Genomic DNA, 23,370 nt, shown 5'->3' with positions numbered 1-23,370 from the left:
GATTCAATCTTAAATAGATTATTAGCAGCAATTAAAGTGAAGTAAAGACGTATAAATGAGAAATATACCTTAGTTTACATATTATGACACTCCACTGGGAGGTATTACTATAAAGAGTAAAGAAGAAACATTTTTATTTTAGGATTTTATACTAGAATAGCAGACTGAAATCATTTTAAGCTCTTGCTGTGTGAGGATTTTAAAGAAAGTCGTCCTAGAAAATACGTTTTTTGGACTAAACATCAACACAACTTAGTTCACAATAAGATGAACTGTTTTCCTTACTAATTATTCGTAAGCTTGATAATGTTCAAAAATGTTATGCTGAAATCATAAATGTGGTTGTTTTAGTTGATGTCAGGGTTTGAATTCAACCTTGAAATAGATTTCTCTTTAATTAATATTACAGAAGTATAATTTCGCTTCTCGTAGTGCAAAGAAGAACTCTGTCTTTGGGGGGACTTTCATAAGATCCCATTCAGTCCCAGGAGGAGTTTAACGCTTCTTTATGAACTGGATCGGATTAATCCAGCATAAGTGAGTGGAAGAAATCAAGTCTGTTTAAGCTGTTTTGAGTTGATTTACTTTCATATGGGAGTTCAGCAGGATTTAGCTTAATCTTTGTGGGTGAAAAAGACAATTATGTAGTGCACCGATCACATCCTGCAGTGTTTGGTGTCGGAAAAGAGGAGCTTCGAGATGTTTTATCAGGTCCTTCACTGCTGCGTCTCTTGCCGTGCGAGTTGTACTGGCATTGAGAAACTCTTGGGTGAGTATATCGCCAGGAATCCTCGCGTGTTGTCCATTTCCTCTGCGGTTGTCTTTGTTTCTCACGCAGCCAATGAGTCGCCTTAATGCGCTCATTCAGCCTCACTTCCATGGCTCTGACCAGACAGGAGATGTTGCTGAAGGCTGCAGAGGGAAGAAAATCCTCCTCGCTCTGTTTATTTCTTAGTTCTCAGCCAGTATATTGTGACAGAAGATGAGGCTCGTTGTGAAATATCCCAATTTCTAAGCAGCTGTTTCTGTTTTTGTTAGAGTTTTGTTGAATTTCCCTCTTCTGCTTCATTAAACTATCACAGTTAATCATTTGGTCTTCGGAAAACTTGGAAAAAAAAAAAACACCAGAAGTAGGCAAAATTCAATGCAGGTGCTTTTTAATTTCAAAAGAATAGCTCTGGAGCTCACCTCTTTTGCTAAAATGATGAAAAATGTGCAAAATATGTTCAAATATGACGAGTTATACAGACCTGTTTTAAAAGAACAGCAGATCTAAGGTTGTTTTAGCTGCTGTGGTACAAATAATGAAGACATTAAATATAAAGATAGCATTGACTAAATAAATTATCAATGCTATCTTTCTTTCTCCCTTAAAAAACATCTTACGGACCTAAATAATCAGGAAAATAGTCTGAAAATGGAATATTCGGTGTTCATTTTGGCTGTGAAATCAGATTTTTGTGGTAAATTGCAGAGACCTTGCTGCAAGGTTTGTAATTTTGTCAGTAAATTTTCAAGCAAAAATGCCAAGCATTCCTCGAATTCAGCTTCTTAAATATGACGTTTTGTCACTTTTTGACAGAAAATCTAATTTTGGTTATCAGTCATAAAAAACAGCATGTTTTTTTATGACTGATAACCCAAGAAACTGTAAATACTATCATTCTTTCTCCTTTTTAAAACATGTTACAGACTTAATTAAGTTAGAAAATATTCATAAAATGGATATGGAATGAATGTTCATTTTGTCTGTGAAATCAGTGTTTTGTAGCACATTTCAGGCTTTTCAGAGAAAAAAAACACAAGAAGATTGTGATTTTGGAGTGAAAAACCTGAATATCCAGATCTCTGTAAACATCTCACAGACATTTTTTTACTTGATTTATTTGAGTATAGGCTTTTTAATATACTTTAAATCTCACCTGTTTTGCTAAAATGATGAAAAACATCCAAAATATGTTAAAATATGACAAGTTAAGCAGATAATGTGCAACTTTTAGACGTCATTTATCCGAAGAAGCTTTCCATCTTCAGGAGTGATGGAGACATCTGTAAAATCAGTGTTTTTTTTAGCACATTACAGGTTCTTCAGTGACCCTCTACCAAGAACAAAACGTCAATTATTGTTTAATTTAAGCTTCTCAAAGGTAAAGCTTTGTCACTTTTCTTCATCGTGCAATAGAAAATGTGTAGTTTGTTGGTTGTCAATGGAGAAAAACCAACAATGATGTCACACTGGAGAATGTGTAAATGCTAGAAAGTTATTAGGACCAAAAAAGTCAGAAAACCAGTAAATGTGTTCCTAATTTCATTTGGAAATGTGTTCAAAAAACCAAACTGATTTGGATCTAAAATAAACAGTTTTTAAAAATATTGCTTTCCAAAAAAAAGTGCTTTCTTGGCTCAACTGGCCCTTGATTAGAGGTAGACTGTCATCAGTTATGTTGAAGTAAAAAGATTTATATGTCATATAATGCAAGATCTGTCTTCATCTGGGGCTGCACAGTGGCTTAGTGGTTAGAACCATCACCTTGCAGCTAGAAAATCCCCGGTTCATGTCCAGCCTTCCTGGGATCTTTCTGCATGGAGTCTCCATGTTCTCCTGGTCATGTGTGGGTTTTCTCCAGGTTCTCCAGCTTCCTCCCACAGTCCACAAACATGATGAGGTTAACTGGTGATTCTAGATTGTCTGTAGGGGTGAATGTCTGTCTCTATGTGTAGCCCTGTCATAGACTGTTACCTGTCCAGGTGAACCTGTCATAGACTGTTACCTGTCCAGGTGTCAGCTGATAGACTCCAGCCCTCTATTGAGGATTAATGGTGTATAGATGATGGATGGATGGTTGTCTCCATTTGTTCATCCAGGACCTGGTGGGTACATCCTGTCCTCTGGAACCCAGTTCTGGTTACTTCTTTTTTTTTTTGTTTGTTTGTGAATGTTCAGAGTCATTCTGTGGATCTTCATCTGTCGTATGACTTCCCATTCTTTACTTCTCTCTCTCCACATCCTTCAGAGGAGTTGAAGCCCTGTCTGTCTTCCACTGGTCTCACAATCAAAATGTTGCATCATTTTGGTCATAAAATGTAAAAATACAGTATAGAATTACAATAAAGTAATTATTTACCAATGATCACAGGTGGAAGCCAGTGGCTCAACTGAACCCGACTGTCACCGTTTTAAAAAGTGCATCATCCAGACAGTTCAGAGCTGCCTTCATGCTCACAGTTCAGCCTCACATTGGAGCTTACTGATGCACTAACACGGCTGTAAAATGGTTTCAGATGTCTCCAGACACAACACTCATAAAACCATAAACATGAAACATTTACTTTGAACAGCAAAAAAAAGTTTGATTGACTAAAATGTCCTGACGTCTTCCTCCACGTGTTCCTTCTCTTCACTGGGAGAGTAGAATGGATTCCTCTTCAACAATGTTCGGTCACATGACCGATTTCTGCCATAGTTTTCTAGAAACAAAAGGTGGCTCATCTCACCTCACCTTCCCCTATCGACAAATAATCATTATTAGGACAAAAATGTCTGGAAACCAATAAATTTAGTTCTAATTTCATTTGGAAATGACTAAACTTGTGTTAAGAGCTTCATATTAAACCCCTGTGTTGAAAAACTGTGTTATAGCTGAAGAGTTCCAGTTCTGAAGTGGACAAATGGTTCATTTAGATCAGTTTTACCTCCAGTTCTTCTAAACTTAAAAGTCAGCGTGGGTTTCCTGAATGTGACCGGTGGAAGCAGGAGCTCTGAGAGGAGAGGTTAAATGTCTGTGGATGACATTTGTATGACAGATTGAGAGTTTTGCTGCTCAGACTCGTGCAGCTGGAGGCGAAGGCGAGGTCAGGAAAGGTGAGGAGCTGAGTGAGCGTGAAGGAGACCGACAGGTGCATCGCTGCATAGTGCAGATCCTCTCAACTGTGAGATTACAGTTTCTATCGTGCAGCTTTCACGTGCACGAGCATGTCCACCAGCTGATGATAGTGATGGAGTCGGAAACGCCGTTGAGACGTAATGATATTCCTCCATCATCCCTGACCAAACTTGTCATGGGTTATTTCTGTTCTGCTGGCAGAAAGTGGTCAGGAAGCAGCTCTGACAGTTGTGGAACAGGGTTTGTCAACAGTCAAGAGAAATGAGTCATTTTTTGGTAAAATGTAGTTTCTGGATCGACAGCAGCCTCCAGGCGACTTTCCATCAGGTAGAAAACACGACCAATTTATTTCAAATGGACACATTCAGCGTCTTTATTGAAATAAAACTGATTTCGCTTCATGTGAAGTGTTTTCTTAAACTGAAAATCTTCTCAGAAATGTGCATCTCCACCTCCTTCTTTTGTCAGCTGACAGAAACCACTCAGCAAATGTTGTGCCAGTGAGTTTTCAAGGAAAAGTGTCAAACATTTCTCATTTTCAGCTCCTCAGATGCGACATTTTGCTGCTTTTCTTTGTCATGTGACAGAAAAAAAATGAACATCTTTAGGTTTGGACCTTTTTGGTTTGAGACATTGTGGAAGTTGTCCTTTTTCCTTTAAAAACTTTATTATATATCTCATTAAGCAAGGTAGTATTCTTTAAATGGAAGTTTAAAGAATATTTGGCATTCATTTGGTCTTAAAAAAAGGTGTTCACTACACCAAAAATGGTTCTTTGCAGTGACGCCATCAAAGAACAATTAAGAACTTTAGCAAAAATGGTTCGTTAAGGAACTAATTTCAAGATAGATCTTTGTAGTTCATTTTCCAAAATAAATGCACATTTTAGAAATTGTAAAAGTTATTTTTTTCCCCCTTTTCACATTATACATACCTAATTACGTATGGAAATATTCATAAAACTGATTAGTGATGAGAATCTTGGCCAGTTGCTCTTCCACGACACTCAGCTACTTTTTTTTTTAGCTTTTTTAATTTTCATTGGTGAAGAAGTTAATGCATTTTGCTGTGGAAGTCAATTAGTGTATTTTTTGCTAATTTTAGTTCCATTTCAGTCAAACTTTATATTATACGCTACGATGCTGCCTGGAACCACAAATGTTTCTTTGCAGTGAAGAAGAACCATTTTTGGTTCCACAAAGAGCCTTTCAGCAAGAAGTCCATTAAAGAATCATTTCTGCCAACAGTTCTTTAAAGAGCCTCCAAAAAAGCATCAAAACATGATTAATTTAGGCCCCGAAAATGTTGCTTCTCAGAACTTTGACAAAAATGGGCTCTTTCAGTAACTAATTTCAAGATAGATCTTTGTGGACCCACTAGGTTCAGTAAATGTTTTTCAAAATAAATGCACCTTTGAGAAACCTTAAACATTGTTTTTCTAATTAAGTCAGGAAATATTTGTAGAATTGATCAGTAATGAAAATGTTGGCTCGTTGCTGCCTCCAAGCTGTTATTTTTTACCGTGTGTTGGGGAAGAAATGAGTACATTTATCTGTGTCATCAAGTTTTTTAAAATCTTTTATCTGTTTTTGTGTCATTTCAGTCAGACTGTGGCTGGATGTCTTAATAAGTGTCTGTCTGAGCAGCGCCTCTTGAATGTGACACCAGGGAACAGAAAGAATCGGTGTCGTAATGAGCTTATTCTGCCGCCACACATTCACTGAAGGCAACATCAGGTTTCTGTCTTGATTCTCCAGCTACAAAAGAGGAAAGCGCCCGTGATGTTTAACCAGCTCCGCCGGGGTCAGGAATGCAGAAGACTGCGAGGGAACAGAATTCCCGACACAACTGATCTCCTCCCTCCTTTTGAAGTGCGACCCGCTGAGATCTCTGAGCTCGGCGGCTCCTTGAATCGCAGGATCTTTGCCTGCATCCCAGACTGGCCTAACCTGGAAGGTCAACCCAAGTTTACTTTCTCAGACACGCGGGCCCAAAGAAACAGAATCTGTGCAGCTTAAACTGTTGGGTTTGCACAAAGGGAGGGTCATCTCTGGCTCTCTGTCTCTGCTGTTTGTTAACGACACAATAGGCGTGGAAAGACTTTGGTTTTTATCTCCAAAGACAAAACACTTTTTCTATCTCCAGCCATGTAACCAGCCTGCTGCTAAAAGATGACTTTGAAGTCAGTCTAAGTTCTGAAAAAGTAAAGGCTCGGATCCTTTTTTTAGTCTTTTCAATTGTAGATTCATTTCAAGAGAGCTGCTTCTTTTTCTTATGCAAAGTTTAATTCAGTTTACCCAGCAGCTATTTGGTGAAATTGAGCGTAATTAAATCAACTTATCGACAAATAACCAAGAAAATGTGTTTGACAAGTTGGCAAATACATAATTTAATTATGCCTTCTTTTCTAGTGTCAGTTTAAGAAGCCCCATGAACTCTGCAGATTATCCCATTTTATTTAGAGATGAGCTTTTTCTACAATTTTTACTTAAAGATTTTATTCACTGTTGCCAAATATCATATCAGGATTTACACCACGTTCACCTGAACTTTCATTTTTTCCTCCCATAAATCACATTTGACACATATAGACCAATAGTACAGACTCTGCAGAAGAATTGAACATTTATTATTTAGACTTTTTTATCCTGAGAGTTGGTTTTAATTCACATAATGAGATCATGGCTCCATCTCTGTGGCAAAAAACAAACTTGACTGAATGTTGAGCAGCAGTTATTCTTCTTTCTTATATAAGAAAACAAAGATGACATTTAATTTCCCTCTATGATAATGAATGGCTTTCTGTATACCTTGCAGATTTTTTGTTAACCCTTTTTTGTGCTGCTGTTGTGCAGACAGCATCATAACACCATTTATTTTATATTTAAAGCAATCTAACAGCCAGTTAGCGTTGTTTATTTGTGATGCTAACAGGAAATATTCAGATATGTGCTGATTGTTTTCAGTAATTCATGAATTTGTTGAATTGGTTGGATTTTAAATTAATTCTGCAGCACTGAAAACACATTTGTTTTGCTGGTTTCTTGGTGTTGCGTGTTATTTGAAGGATAGCATCTGTTTTCAGTGCAGACTGTTCATACAGCCGTGATGGAGGGAAAGTTTTAATGTGGCTCCTGGAAAGTTTGAGATGAAAACTAAAAACATAATTCATTAAATCTAGCATATCCTTTTAAAATATTGTGCTGTAATGTAGCCATGAAAACTATTAGTCTGTTGATTAATTAACTTTTTTAGCCAACAAGTGTTTGTGAACTGTTTAATTTTTCAAGCCTGAATATTAAAATACCAAATTTGGGGGGAAAATACACTAATAGTTGATAAAGAACAGTGATAACTGGAACCAAAACAGTATGTTTTCATAGTGATGCCATAGAATGATATTTTTAGGAATAGTTCCTTAAAATGTTCAATTTAATCATCAGAAAACTGTGAGAAATGTTCACCAAATCCCAAATTTGCATCTTCTAACATGTCGTTCTCTCTGTAAATGTAAGAATGTGCAGCATTTCTGATCCTTCCATTATAATACATTTAGTATTATAACATGTTCCTAAATGCCAGCTTGAGATTTAGAAGTTATGCTGCATTTCTCACTGTTTTCTGATGATTAACTGGGAAAATAACCTGCAGATGGATGAAAATAATCAACTGTTGCTCTGATTTTATGCTATCACCTGCCATTAAATAGCACAGACCTCTTAAACCTTCAGTTAACTTGTGGATCCAAACTAAAAATCAAGAAATATTAATAATAATAATAATAATAATAATAATAATAATAATAATAATAATAATAATAATAATAATAATAATAATAATAATAATAATAAATTTTATTTATAAAGCGCTTTTCCAATAACTCAAAGACGCTGTACATAAAATACAATAAGATAAAACAAAACAGTTAATTAAAATCAGTAGATAGTAAACAAGTTCAAGATAAAATACAGAATCACTTAAGGAAAGCAGATCTAAAAAGGTGAGTCTTTAAAAGGGATTTAAATGTGGTGAGGTTGGTGCAGTCACGGAGGGCATGGGGGAGGGAGTTCCAGAGTGTGGGGGCGGCAATGGCGAAGGCTCTGTCCCCCCAATGTCACCGGCTGGTCCTGTGCGGGATGGAAAGGAGGTTTGTGTGGGAGGAGCGGAGATTCCTGGGGGGGGTGTAGGGGACGAGCAAATCGGTAAGGTAAGAGGGGGCAAGATTATGGATGGACTTGAAGGTGAGGAGAAGCAGTTTGTACTGGATGCGGTGTGAAATGGGGAGCCAATGGAGGTTCTGCAGGACGGGGGTGATATGGTCATGAGAACAGGTTCGGGTGAGGAGTCGGGCAGCAGAGTTTTGAATGAGTTGAAGTTTATTGAGAACTTTGGAGGTGGAGCCGAAGAGAATGCTATTACAGTAGTCAAGGCGGGAAGTGACGAAGGCATGAATGAGGGTTTCAGCGGCTGAGAAGGAGAGGAAGGGGCGGAGACGGGCGATGTTGCGGAGATGGAAATAGGCAGTTTTGGTGATCTGATTAATGTGGGGTTCAAAAGTGAGGTTGCTGTCAAATATCACACCGAGGTTGCGGATGTGAGCAGAAGGAGATAGGGTGGTGTTATCAATGGTAATGGGGGAGTGGGGAAATGGTGTGAGTGATTTAGGTCCAATAAAGATGAGATCAGTCTTGTCGCAGTTTAACAGGAGAAAATTTTTCCTCATCCAGGATTTAATGTCGGCCAGGCAGCTGGAGAGAGAGGGGAGGGTGGTGGTCGCGGTGGTGTTGGTGGAGATGTAGAGTTGGATATCGTCGGCGTAGCAATGGAAGTGTAGGTTGTGGCGGCGGATGATGTTGCCGAGGGGGAGGAGGTACAGGATAAAGAGGAGGGGGCCAAGGACTGATCCTTGAGGGACACCATGGGACAGGGGGGCGGTGGGGGATGTGCACTTGTTGACCTTGATGAATTGTTGTCGATTAGTGAGATATGATGTGAACCAGGTGAGGGCGGTGCCGGTGATGTTAATGGAGGATTGAAGGCGGGACAGGAGGATGGAGTGATTGATTGTGTCAAATGCTGCAGAGAGGTCGAGAAGAATGAGGATGGTGACTTGTCCAGAGTCTGAGGAGAGGAGGAGATCGTTGGTGACCTTGAGGAGAGCAGTTTCAGTGCTGTGATGAGAGCGGAATCCGGATTGAAAGGTTTCATACAGGTTGTTGGAGGTGAGATGAGTTTTCAACTGGGCAGCGACGACACGTTCTAATGTTTTGGATAAGAAGGGGAGGTTGGAGATGGGCCGGAAGTTGTGAGGGGAGGTTGGATCCAAACCAGGTTTTTTGAGGATGGGGGAGACAGAGGTGAGCTTGAGGGGTGAGGGGACACAGCCAGTACTGAGGGAAGTGTTGATGATGTTAGAGATGAGGGGGGAGATAACAGGGAGGCAGTTTTTGAGGAGGTCAGTGGGGATGGGGTCCAGGCAGGATGTGGAGTTTTTAGTTCCAGTGATGAATTTGGGCAGGTCCAGGGGGGAAACGGGCGAGAAGTGGGCCAGGGGGGGAAAGTTCAGAGGGTTTAGTGGAGGAGAGGGGGGATCAAGTGAGGTGGGAGAGGTGACAAGGCTGCTGTGGATGGAGATGATTTTGTTATGGAAAAAAGAGAGGAATAGGTTGCACTTGTCGGTGGTGAACGAGTTTGAGACGGTGTCCAGGGGGGCAAGGAGTTTATTGACAGTTGAGAAGAGGGACTTGGGGTTGTTGGAGCTGGTATTGATCAGGTCAGAGTAGAAAGTGGACCGAGCAGATTTCAGGGCGTCTTTGTATTGTTGGAGGAAGTCGGAGTAGGCTTGGTGGTGAACTGTCAGGTTTGTTTTCTTGACAAGACGTTCTAGCTGTCGTTTATGGGCTTTCATGAGGTGGAGTTCGGGGGTGTACCATGGAGCAGAGTGGGAGAAAATGACTAATTTGGATTTGAGGGGAGCAAGCTGATCAAGACAGGAAGAGAGAGTATGATTGTAGTGGTTGATGAGGTCAGTGGGGTTATTGATTGATGGGGGAGGGGAGACGGACAATGCAGTGGTCGGTGAGGCGGAGAATACAGAGGGGGAGAGTGATCTGGTGTTTCTAAAAAAAGATTGTCCGTTTTTCCTTGGGCAGGGGGGTGGGGAGGCTGATGTCCATAGTTATTGCTAGGTGGTCAGAGATGGAGAGATGACAGCTGGAGATATTTAGGACTGTAAGACCAGAGGAGCAGACCAGATCGAGGAAATATTGAATGTATTTGACAGCTAGAGACACAAAAAAATAAGATGCAGATTTGGGATTTGATGATACTTTCTCACTGTTTTCTGTTGATTAATTGAGAAAATATTTTCTTCTTGGAGCTCCAGTTTCATGTTACCTATCAGAAAAATAACAAAAATGAAGACCAGAATCCCATAAAGTAGGTCTTTGTATGGAAGCATCCTCTGAATATTGAGGTTTTTTAACTGGTTCAGACCCAGAAATGCTGCAAATTCTTATATTTACAGTTTATACATAATAGTTGTTGAAATTTTTGTGTCTCTAGCTTTGAAATAGATTCAGTGTTCCTTGATTTTTAGTTTGGATTAAATTAGAAGTGTCATTAAATTAGAGCAGCTATTGATTATTTTTTTTTATTAATCTGCAGGTTGTTTTCTCAGTTAATCATCAGAAAACCATGAGAAATGCGCCATAACTTCTATATCTTAAGCTGGCATCTTGTAACATGTTCGGTCTATTTGACTGAGAACCCAAAATATTAAATGTTTTATAACGAGAGACCCAGAAATGCAGGAAATGCTTTACGTTCACAGACAGAACAACATATTAGAAGATGAAAAACTGGGTTTAGGTGAACATTTCTCACTGTTTTCTGATGTTTGAGAAAATAACCATCACAAGTCTAATTTAATGCTATTACATAATATATATATAAATTCAATTCAATTTTATTTAGATAGCGTCAATTACAGTCAAATTGTCTCGAGACGTTTTACAGAACCCATATGCCTGAACCCCCAGAGCAGCCCTAAGGAGACAGTGGCAGGAAAACACCCTTTTAACAGGGAAAAAAACCTCGAGCAGAACCCAGCTCTAATGTGGGGGAACCATCTGCTGCTGGCTGAGTGGGTTGAGAGGGACAGAAGAGGTAGAGAGGTAGAGATAGAGGGATAGAGGTAGAGGGATAGAGATGGAGGGGTAGAGATGGAGGGGTAGAGGTAGAGGGTTACAGTTGGTGGGAGAACCACCACAGATCTGAAGCATCCAGCTCTGGGATCAGGGACACTCGGAGAAAGGACACAGGGAGAAACAGAGTGAGTGTAATGCAATAATGCTATATATATTAAATATAAAGGTAGATAGAGAAGGGCTCAGTGCATCCAGAGAGGTTCCCCAGCAGTCTAGGCCTATAGCAGCAGAACTAGGGGCAAACTAAAGGGACGTCAAGAGGGGAAGTCAGTTTTGCAAATGAAAACACCAGCTCACCCCATCAGGGTCCCCCAGTCAGCCATAACTATAAGATTTGTCAAAAAGGAAGGTTTTAAGCCTGGTCTTAAAATTAGAGAGGGTGTCAGCCTCCAGAACCCAAACTGGAAGCTGGTTCCACAGGAGAGGAGCTGATAACTGAAGGCTCTGCCTCCCATTCTACTTCACATATATATATATATATATATATATATATATATATATATATATATATATATATATATATATATATATATATATATGTATATATATATATATATATATATATATATATATATATATATATATTTGTATACAACTTTTAAAGTAGGTATTTATTATTATTCTTATTCTTATTCTTATTCTTATTCTTATTCTTATTATTATTATTATTATTGTTATTATTATTATTATTATTATTATTATTATTAATAATAATAATAATAATAATAATAATAATAATAATAATAATATAGAGGTTCATTAATTGGAAAAAAGGTAGAATTTAATATCAGTGAATGCATTAATAGAGGCCTTTTAACTAGTCAGGCCTAGTTTTTTGACTAAATATAAATTCCACAGTTATTAATTATAGTTTAATTCCTTACATCAGCTTCCTCCTGGTTATTAATCAGTGTAAAGTTGTTGTGTGTCGTCACTGCTCAGTTTATTTCCAGCAGCTTCATGTTCTTCTAGTCCAGATCTGCTGAGGCCTGATTCCTCCATTAAACCTGAGCTACTGGGATGAAAGCAGTAAAGGGGCCGGTGGGGTCCTGAATGGGTGCAGTGGCGTGAAGGGGAGTAATTACAGCTTCATATTAATTGTTTTTTTTTTTTTTTTTAACCTTCTTTCTGCGCACTGGAGGTGGTGGTGACATCTAGGAGGGCCAAGTCTTTGTGCCCAACACTTCAAGTTTCAAAAACAAGGCCAATTGAAGCGGAGCAGCTCAAAGCCGGCTCCATTGTAGGCGAACACATTGAGTTTTGATTGGGGACAATGGTGTTTCTCAAATTTCTTGCAAAAAGAAAGCCATACTCCATCTGTGATCTCAATGAGCGCCTATTCAGGGCTTCCCTTCCTTTCTGCGCCTTCGAAAAGGAGGCAGATGTGGAGGGATCGAGCAGGGGAGAGTGCATTTTAATTGGCTGCAGTGTGTAGTGTGTTGTTTTATGCACACACACACACACACACACACACACACACACACACACACACACACGCACACAGTGTGGAGTTATAGCCACTATAGGCTGCACAATAATCTCACCGTGTTGATGAATACTTGTAGCCCATTCATTAAACAAAGATAATCCCTGCCAGCCCACCTCGGGGGCACAAAAACGTATTTCGTGTGTGTGTGTGTGTGTGTGTGTGTGTGTGTGTGTGTGTGTGTGTGTGTGTGTGTGTGTGTGTGTGTGTGTGTGTGTGTGTGTGTGTGTGTGTGTGTGTGTGTGTGTGTGTGTGTGTGTGTGTTGTACTGCATTGCCTGAGCGCCGTCCAGCAGCTTTGGCAGACAGGGACCCTTCAGATCTCTGAAATATTCATACCCACTGCAGGGTTGTCCCCATTTACTAAGAAGTGTTATTCTAGCGGCTGAAGTGATGCTCGGAGACCTCTGCTGCCTCTGCAGCTCAAGAGGCTCCTCCAGCAGCCAATCCTGAGGAAAATTTAGCCCTATATGTTTGCCTGTGACTTGCTGCAGGCAAATACACCAATCCCTGCGTTTCTTCTTTAAATGTTTGCTCAGTGTTTTTGCAGTTTAATCTCCTGCAGTGCTGCATGTTGCAAATAGGGAAATATTGTGGGGGTTTTTTACTCACCTGCATTTGCCCAGATGATGGATAAAAGAAATATCCAAAATTATGTCTATCATAACAATAAAACACTCCTAAAATGCTGCTTATAATAATGAATATTTTTTACACCTACTTCCTGGTAATGCATGGCTGCAAGGTAAACAGATTTTTATTTAATGTGCTGTTTTTACATAACAATGTTGCATCAACTTAACATTGTGTGGAATTTAAATTGAAATTTTGCATTTGTTGATTTCCAACCAGATTTAAGTTGAGCTAACTTAATTAAATTGACTTGATAACCTTTTTTTTTAAAAAAAAACATTTTTGTAGACTAAATAAATACAATGCCAAGGACAATGCAGGTGAGTATCAAGTCTTGTATAAATGATTGGATAAATGAGTTTGTTGACATAATAATGTTGCATCAACTTAATGTGTGTAATTTAAACTCAAATTCATGCATTTGTTGATTTATGACCAGTTTTAAGTTGAGCTAACAATTAAATTGGCTTGATAACCTTTTATTGTAGACTGAGCAAATATTACACAAAGGACAGTTATCATATTTTCTATAAATGCAAACATTATTTCAATGAGTTTTCTTGACATAGTAATGTTGCATCAACTTCATATTGTGTGTAAGTTGAGCTAACTTAATTAAATTGGCTTGATAGCCTGTTTTTTGTTGTTGTTAATTTTAGGCTGAACGAAGGACAGTTAAAGGTGAGTATTACGTTTCCCGTGAATTCAGTGAGTTTTCCTGACATACTATTGTTGCCTCAGTTTCATTGTGTGTATTTTAAGCTCAAATTCATACGTTTGTTGAATTATAGCAAGACTTAAGCTAACTAAATTAAATTGGCTTGATAATCTGTTTGTTTATTTAATTTGCAGAGAACAATTATAATAGAAAGGACAGTTAAAGGTGAGTATCATGTCCTCTATACATGCAAACACTATTCCAATGAGTCATCTCGATTTAATGATGTTGCATCAACTTAATACTGTGTGATATTCAAACTCAAAATCATGTGTTTGTTTCTATTGACATTTATGTTGAGCTAACTAAATTAAATTGGCCTGATATGCTATTTATTTTTTTAGTTTTGCAGACTGAACAGCTGTAATACAAAGAACAATTAAAGGTGAATATCATGTCTTCTATGAATAAATTCTACTAAAGTGATGAATTTGGGAACGTTTTCAGTTGGGATTTGACCAACAGTGGACTCCTGTACTAAGTTTAGGCTTCGCCTGCTAATTCAGTTGCTGGAATATGATGTTCTGCTGCATGCAGCTGATGCTGGTCACATTTAGCAGTGGATTTAACCACCCTGCTCTTTAGTTTAGTGTAACAGACTAGTAAGTTAGAGTGATAAACGTTTTTGGAACAAATCTGCTCAGTCCAAGACGGTTTGACTCACATTTTTCTTGTTCAAGTAGCCGTCAACTATCTTTGTAAAACCGGACATGTGTTTGCATCAACTCTTTTCATTTGGTTTAGCGGGTTACTAATCATAACAGTAATATTAATAATAACACAACAGTTGTTAGGAAAGTTGTAATTACAAATACCTTTAATTGTAGAGGAAAAGATTATTCCTCTAATTTCATGGAGGTTATTGGTTGGACTTAATTTTATTAGAAATTGTCATAACTCAAAAAGATTAATACAATACTTAAGCTGATTTTTATGCTGTTTTGTAGTGTGTGCTTTATTGCACTTTGTACATTTAAAAGGAAAAATATTGTGCTTTTTATGCCATTACAATTTATCTGATAGCTAGTTTCTTTACTAATGTGTTTATATAGTAGTCTAGATGATGGATATTCAGAGATACACATCAGCAAAAGTCTGCAAAATGAACTCCATCTAAACAAGAACATAAATAAAATGCTGCTTCTGAATGAAAAAATAGTATCTGGATGTTTCTTGCTGGTTTTACTTAAATAGCATATTGTACACTCTTTGATTCAGAAACAAACAAACAAAAAATGCACATTTCATATCAATTTTTTTGAGTCATGACATCTTCTGTTGTAATTATGTTAAACAAACAAACTATGATTAGTTCAATTAATCCACTTTTCCTTTACAATCACTACTTATTTAATTATTGGTAGAATAAACACAAGTTTTATAAATTGATAAAAATTAAAGTGTCTCATACCTAGTTTTGTGTTTTTAAGTTGACAGTTGGTAAAATAATTAAGCTGGTTCAGTTAGTTCCTCTTATAGCTCCTCCCCTTCATTGAACAACTTTAGTTTCAGGATGCATGAATCAAGTTTGGAAATAAAGATAGACTCAAGACTTAATACTATGATTAAAAATATTCCTAACTTTAGTTATTTTAGTAGAATTTAATTATAAAAGAATTGATACCTTGTATTGTGTTTGCTCCACCTACAGTTTTCTGAAATGATCCAGACATGTTCAGGGGAGGGGATTGAAATCTGGAGCTCAAGTTGAAGGAAAAAAGCCAATTTTATTAAGTTACCTCAACTTGAAGTCAGTTTTGAAACAACCAAGGCAGAATTTTGAATTTTACCAACATTATTATTAACACATCATGATAATGTTTGCAGTTTAAATGACACAGATTTGTGTGTGATGTGATGAAGTTGTTAAAATGGGGACCCTGATTAAAGAGTGTTTCCATGCAGTCAGATGAATATGACCTCTTGTGTAGCTTAACCCTCCTGTTGTCTTCATTTACAGCACCAAAAATATTGTTTCCTTGTCTGAAAAAAAAATGCAAAAATTCTGCAAAAAAAATTCCCCAAATTTCTGAAAATTTGCAAAACCTTCAGGAAGAAAATTCCAATAATTCCTTAAAAGTTTCCCTTAAAAGTTTTATTTTTTTTTTTTAAAAATCCCCCAAATTTGGCAAGAAAATTCCAGCGAAATTCACTTTAATTTTGGGTTTTTTTTTAGTGAATGTTCTTAAAGAAACATTTTTAACATTTCTTTTTTTTCCACCAAAAAATGTTCAAAGATTTCCCAAAAATGTTGAAAATGTGGACATCAGAAGTTTCACTGTGAAAATATATATATTTTTCCACATTTTCAAACTTTAAACCGCAGGACGACACGAAGGTTCAGTGGAAAATGACGTCCCTCAGGTGATCACAGCTTTACGTCATTAACAGGTATTTGGTTCAAACATAAACGTCATTATTTGCAGAATTTTCCACGCTGGCTTTCACATCATGAACTTGCGTGTTGTTTATGAGCGTGAAGTGCGGGTTATAAACTCCCCAACACCGTGGCCCGCTGCTCCCGGACTCCCTCCGCCTTTAAAGGAATGCGTTCAGCCCGGTCCGCGTCCCCGGCGCGGCGCGGCGCGGCGCGGCGCGGCGCGGCGGAGCTGCTGTGAAGCGGCAGGTTAACAGCCTTTTGTCTGCTGCGCCCGTCAAGCGTGTAAATACTTGTGTGAAACCCCCGTGCGTCCCCTTGTCTAACTGCTACTCTAACCTCCGCTGTGTGGCGGAGCCCCGGCTGCTGCAGCGGGAGAGCGCGGGGAGGGGATCCGGGCCCGGGCGGGCTGCAGGCAGGGCGGCGGCGGTGGGAGAGGCCGCTCAGAGAAAGCCGCGCCGGGGTGCGGGGGGCAGCGGAAACATGCTGCTACATATGTCGGGTCAAGCATGGCCTTTGTTAGCATCTTAAAAGGGTGTTAAAAACCCACTCGTCCGTAGTCGCTCAAAGAAATGAAAGCAAGCCTCGTTTTTTTGATGCATCGGCCTAATGAAGTGGTTAAAGAATGTTGGATTTTCTAAGTGCTCACAGTCACTTTTAATTGCGCGGGGGGCATTTTTAATTGGGCCGGCGGGAATAGTAGTGAACTTAATCCTCATCATAAAAGCATATTTCTCAAGAACTTTCCGTTTGGCTCAGCAGAACCGAAACGAGACAAAATATGGTGTGTAAATTTAACCAGATGATTTGGGTCTTTACAATGAATTCACTCATATTAAAGAGCGCGGAAGCTCTCTGTATGGACAAATGCAGCTCAATAAACACGTGTCAAGTTCAAATGCTGTCCCCTAAATTCTGCCAGCAGCAGTAGGGACGGTGCGTAATGACAGGAGCCGATGGGAAACTTTGCGCTTTGTTTCCACAGCCTGGTTTATACACACATATAAATAAATATAGAGATAAATTTAAATCAGTCATCCCGAGGTGGCCTGGAATCTCTCCTCTGAGCGCTCAGGGCCTCCTCTGCTGTTTGCAACTATCACTTTATAGCCTGCAGGACGGGAGATCGTAGCCCTGCAGATAATTACTTTGAATGTCAAAAAGATGTAGTTTTAATATCGTCTCTATTAGCCTGTTGGCTAGGTAATTAAGGTGCAGATGACAGCGGAGAGGGAAACAGATGGCATTTGCTTACAGTGATTCAGAAAGTAAACAGTGAGTCTGGGAGGGGAGAGGCAGCCATTTCTCTCAGCTCCGACTTGTTGTTGATCACTCAGACTGTTGTCATCCTCCAAGGTGCTGACAATTGTTGATTTTTAAGAAAAGATAACAACATTTTCCTTAATTTGAATTCCAATAGCTGCATGAATTATGTGCTGAGTGAACAGGTGAGGAAGCAGGTGGCTCAGTGCGCGCTGCCCTTTTGTCGCTCCGCGCGTCGTGGACTTCTTAAGACTCTGGAAGTGTTTGTCAGTGGATGAGAGGAAAACACAGCAGTCAGTGATGTTAGAGAGGTTATTAGAAAGAGGGGGAAATAAGGAGTTAGTTGTGATTTTTAAAATATTTCACATAAAGCAGAAAAAAGAGTGAGGATAAGGAGAAAACAGGAAACAATAAACCTTTTCTTTAGTCTCACATGAACTTGAAATGCTTTAAAATCATTACAAATACAATTAATTAATGTTTATGTCGACACAATTTAACAAAATATGTGTATGTATTATTTATACGAATGAATGTAATTATATTTGCTATTTTTCTGTCTATTTTAATTATATTACACTCAATGTGACGATTATCTTTGGTAGCAATTCATTTAAAAACTAAATTTAAAAAAAAGTCTTTATTAATCCATCTGTACACGCTAACCTAAATATAATTAATGCATTTTGGGATAATAATAAATAACGTTAATGTGCAAATAAATGACAATGTTAACGGTGTAACAATATATAACAATAAGTAGAAATTTAAAGTGTCTTTCATAACCAAAAATTAGGATAAATAGAAATTTATATTTTAGAAAAACAACGAAATGTTTTACTATAATAAGCTGTAAAATGAGCAAATTCGATGCATAAAAAATTATGTTTTAAAAACATTCTTTTAAACAACAGCAGAAAGTACAAAGCGAGTAAATAATAATGAATCATTTAATCATTTAACTTCGAGTTATGTTTACAGTTTTGAACGAAAAATAAAATAAAAACAATGCAGAAAAACTGGTGTCAGGCGCATTTAATCCCAAACTATAAAACACAACCGAATAAATTCACTTCTGTCTGCAGGCTAGTCTCTAAATAAATGCTGTATTTGTTTGAACAGACTTTTTTCTTGAATTGACCTCATGAAGCAGATATTCAGAGGGTTTTTCGTTGCAGGCAGCAGCAGAGATCTGAACACTCCCTGCTTTCCCTGTTGGCGCTGAACCGTGAATCCTCTGTTCACTAAAATCCACACATTCATCCGCTGCAGTCGATAATTCAGAGCTTTTTTTTCCTCACATGCCAAATCTTCCTGAACCAAAAAAATCAAAGATACTTACCTTCCAGAGGAGACAACAGTCAGGCAGCATCTTTAACTTTAAATAATCTGGAATTTGGAGCATAAATGAGACAGAATACTTCTTGAAACAAAGCTCTTGGAAGGGATGAAAATGCTCCTTCATTTCAGGGTTATTATTTCATAGCTTATGCTCCTGTTTAAATGCAATTAGACGTTCTATTGTTTTAAATCTATAAAACTCTTTTTTGTGAAATACACAGCATCGATTTGAGCTTTCCGGGAACTCCCTTCACATTCTTAACACTTGATATTTGGAAAAAAAAGAACTCAGGTGGACACAGTTGAAAAAAGAGGCAAGCCAATCAGATTGCGCCTTCCCCCTTTGGCCAATGACAGACGCCACATTGTTGTCAAATTTGTCTAATGAAAACGTAGGAGCAACAATAGAGAGAGGAGAGAGGATCTGTATCACTGACAATCTCTGGAGGAAGTTAGTGTCTCAGGCTGCGGCGGGAACAGCTCAGCTCCTCCCGGACAGACTCGCCTCATCTCGGGTAGGAATGATCGCTGTGCTCGGATTTAAAGTCGTCTGCTTCTAGTCACACTTTGGTTTCTGCTGCTCACCACTTCTGGGACAGTTTCGATCCGTTTTTTATTAATAGAAATAAGTGACTTCAGCTGCAGCCCAGAGATGTTGAGCCCCGCGGAGCAGATGTGATCAGCTCAGCAGCAGTTCCACCGAAACAGATCGTTCGTTCATCGTCGTTTTCTTCTGTAAAGTTTTAGTTCTGTCAGTGAAGAACACGGAAATGGATCTGAGACCGGAGCTCCCCACCGTCTCCTCGGCCTCTCAAGTCCACCCCGGAGCGGCAGCAGCGGCCGCGGCGGCCTCCATCCCGGTGTCCATGGCCGGGAACCTGCTGCGCGGCCCTCCGCTCATCCTGCGCGCCGCGGACAAGTACCCGCGCACTCCCAAGTGTGCGCGCTGCAGGAACCACGGCGTGGTGTCCGCGCTGAAGGGCCACAAGCGCTACTGCCGCTGGAAGGACTGTATGTGCGCAAAGTGCACCCTGATCGCGGAGAGGCAGCGGGTGATGGCCGCCCAGGTGGCGCTGAGGCGGCAGCAGGCGCAGGAGGAGAACGAAGCCCGGGAGCTGCAGCTGCTGTACGGCACCGCGGAGGGGCTGGCCCTGGCCGCCGCCAACGGCATCATCCCGCCGCGTCCCAACTACGAGGTGTTCGGTTCCGTCAACAGCGAGAGCAACTCAGGTGAGCCGAGCAGCAGCCATCAGGTGTTCCATCCATTCAGGATTTAAATGTTAATGAAACACAGTTAGTCTGTTCAGTCCGCAGCACTGTGGGCGAGATGTTGAAGTTTATTAAAATGTGGTGTCTTAATAATTTGGGCCCAGATTAGACTCATGATTCGGTTCATTTAGCCTTTTTTGATCCGTCAGGCCCAGATAATGACGTTGCTAAACAGCACAACTGCTAATAAAATGACGTTTAGCTGTAAAAATGTATTGTCTTTAAGGGGATTTTACATTTGGACGCAGTTGTTGAGGGTTCAGATATTTGTGTAGAATTGTCAACACTGCTCTTTAAATGCCTCTAAAATAGCCTCAGTTTATTTCTTTTTCCATAAATCTGTCCCTCTGGTTCATTTATGACCTGTGGTTTCCTGTAACATTCATGTTGTGTCATATTGCGTCTCTCTTCTCACACCGTGTTCTTCTGTTTGTGTCCGCAGATTCGAGCATCCAGAAGTACGAGCTGTTTCCAAAGAGCCAGCTGTCCGGCTCCGCCACCCCGCAGCAGTCCGCGGGGAAACCGGCGTCCACCGAGAGTGACTCAGCTCCGGGCATCTCCTCCCCGGACGGCCGGCACGGAGGCTCGGGCTCAGAGAACGGAGACAGCGAATCGTTCATCAGCTCTCCGGTGTCGAAGCCGTTAAAGGACGGAGAGGAGACTCCCGGCTCCGTCAGCTCCCTCGGCTCGGACTCCGGCTCCGAGACCGACAAAGACGAGCAGGAGCCGTCTCCTTCCTCCGCGGCCTCCCGCCACATGAACGCCATCGACATCCTGACCCGAGTGTTTCCGAGCCACAAGCGCAGCGTGCTGGAGCTCGTCCTGCAGGGCTGCGGGAAAGACGTGGTTCAGGCCATCGAGCAGATCCTCAATAACAGCGGCGCTCAGGGCGCCAACAAGGCCGGGCCCGAGGAGACGTGGACGGCGGAGAGGATGCTCCAAAACGCGCAGCAGCCTCCTCCGTCCTCAGCCACCACCACTGCCCCGACCAGGCCTATGCTGCCCGGAGCCATGACGCTGAGTAACCGCTCTGCGTTCTCTCCCCTGCAGCCAAACGCCCCGCACTTCGGCGCAGACCCCAGCACCTACCCCCTGGGCACCCACCTGGGACTGAACCCGCTGCGGCTGGCCTACTCAGCGCACAGCCGGGGACTGGCTTTCATGACGCCCTACTCCACCACCGGCCTGATGCCCACCCTGGGCTTCAGACCCCCGATGGACTACGCGTTTAGCGACCTGATACGGGACAGGACGATGTTACACAAGGAGCAGGGCTACGCCAGCGGCCTGTACGGGCCTCTGGTGAACAACACGCCGGACAAACAGTGAGGCGGCCGGCTGCGCTCAGAGACACATTCCGCTGTATTTGTAGCCACAAGTGTTGAAAATCAGTGACGTATTTTGGCTACAAGATGCTGTACATAATAGGATTATCTGGCTTGTAGTCAAATGGTCTGAGAGGGAAAAAACTAAACTCACTGATGTGTAATTTTCAAAAATAATTTTATATGTTAGGCTACAAAAAAGTTTGGATGACATCCCCCATGTATCAGTGAAATAACCGAAATTTATTTATAGAATCCAAAAATAAATCACGATCAGTCTGGAAAATAAAAAAAATTAAACCCAGACAAAAAGGTAAAAACTACACACATGATTTTATTACAGATTTCTATGTCAAATCTGTACCGAAGAAATTATTTATCAGAGGGTTTTGGCTGTTGAAAGCCCTTCAGATTTTACAGCTGGTTGGTAAATGCATTTTCTTCTCTCTCTCTCTCACACACACGGGATATTAAACACAGAAAAATTTAAGTTATTAAATAAAACATGTAGCTTCTAAGGATGTTAACCTCATTCCCTGCTGTAAAAGTTGAACTAATGCTGTGTAAATGCCATTCATTTTTTTCCTTATGTATTTTTTCCAGTTATCTCACTCTTTTTTTTAGTTTGTTTCCAACTTGCCTGTATTATATATTGCATTTGGTAATATGAAATGCTATGCTATATTTGACTTTTCATTTATCCGTTAGTCAGCTCCAATATTTTGTGACAACGTGCTGGATCAAGTCAGTTCTTCTTCAAATGTTACAAGCTGTGCTGTCACATTGTATGAATATTCTGAAAATAAATGTTATTTTAAAGAAAACGGTGGAAACCCATAAATACTGGTCATTTTTTGACTGATTTAGGGACGTAAAATCCGTGCGTAAAAGCTGAGAATGCGTAAAAGACGCACCAAAACGCACCTGGATGCATTTGGCTGGAAACTGTGAAGGTGTGAAATATTTAGGTCACCTTGAAGGTGAAATTCTTGTTTGGACACTTTTTGAAGGAAAAAAAGTACAAATCATAATTCCAAGAGCGTAAATGCAGATAATAAAAATAATTATATTAGAGAAGCTACAGTCAGAGCAGATAGAGAGACGGTGGATTTATTTTAAAGCAAAAACATTAATTTACTGATTGTATCTGTCGTTTATGGCTATTCTTGCAAGCTTAATTATTCTAGATGGTCGAAATAAAATAATAAAGTAGATAAAAAAAATATTATCCAATAACATTTGGTGGTATAGTTTTTCTGACATTACGCACGTTGATGTGTGAACTCGAAGGAAAAGTCCCATTGTGCATAAAGGACTTCATAAAATACTAACATGTTTCTTTGAAAAACTGTCCATTAACTCCAGAATTAATTTATTTTTCTTATTTAAAATATTTTCAAAGGCTGGACAGAGATAGACAGGGGGTCAGTATGTTTTGTTTTTACTCTGAATTAACCAGCCTCATATTAATTACTGCACACACACACTGTAAAAGCAGACTGTAAATACCAAAGCTGAAAAGAGAAACTACGAAGGAGGAATGAAATATTAATCTTTAGTTATGAGTTTTTATATTTTTAAAACGAACCAAATCTCCAAATTCAGTTAATCGACATCTAAAGTTTGTGTATGTATTAATCGTTCCTCATTAAATCCAGATATGTGATAAAATATTAAATAAATTAAACAAACTAAGTTATTTATTTAAGTGGCTAAATGTGCAGATTAATAGCTACAATTACGCAATAAATATCTCAGAAACAGAACAAAGTGTACAATTAATTACGCATGTGTGTAAGAAATTAGGATGACGCAGTTTAATTTATTTTGCATAGAAATAATATTTTCTTATCACATAATCAAATCT

The 23,370-nt window shown here is 39.6% G+C and overlaps 1 protein-coding gene across 1 annotated transcript; it reads left to right on the top strand.

Moving 5' to 3' along the window:
* Positions 1-18,592: 18,592 nt before the first annotated feature.
* dmrta2 (DMRT-like family A2) lies at positions 18,593-22,344 on the top strand. The gene is made up of 2 exons (XM_055014431.1): positions 18,593-20,139; positions 20,621-22,344. Exons 1-2 carry the CDS (start codon positions 19,680-19,682, stop codon positions 21,505-21,507), a joined length of 1,347 nt encoding a protein of 448 aa, XP_054870406.1. The 5' UTR covers positions 18,593-19,679; the 3' UTR covers positions 21,508-22,344.
* Positions 22,345-23,370: the final 1,026 nt, after the last annotated feature.

Source organism: Amphiprion ocellaris, chromosome 2 (genome assembly GCF_022539595.1).
Source record: "Amphiprion ocellaris isolate individual 3 ecotype Okinawa chromosome 2, ASM2253959v1, whole genome shotgun sequence".
NCBI classification, from domain to species: Eukaryota; Metazoa; Chordata; class Actinopteri; family Pomacentridae; genus Amphiprion; species Amphiprion ocellaris.
This window is presented reverse-complemented; position numbering and strand designations above follow the sequence as displayed.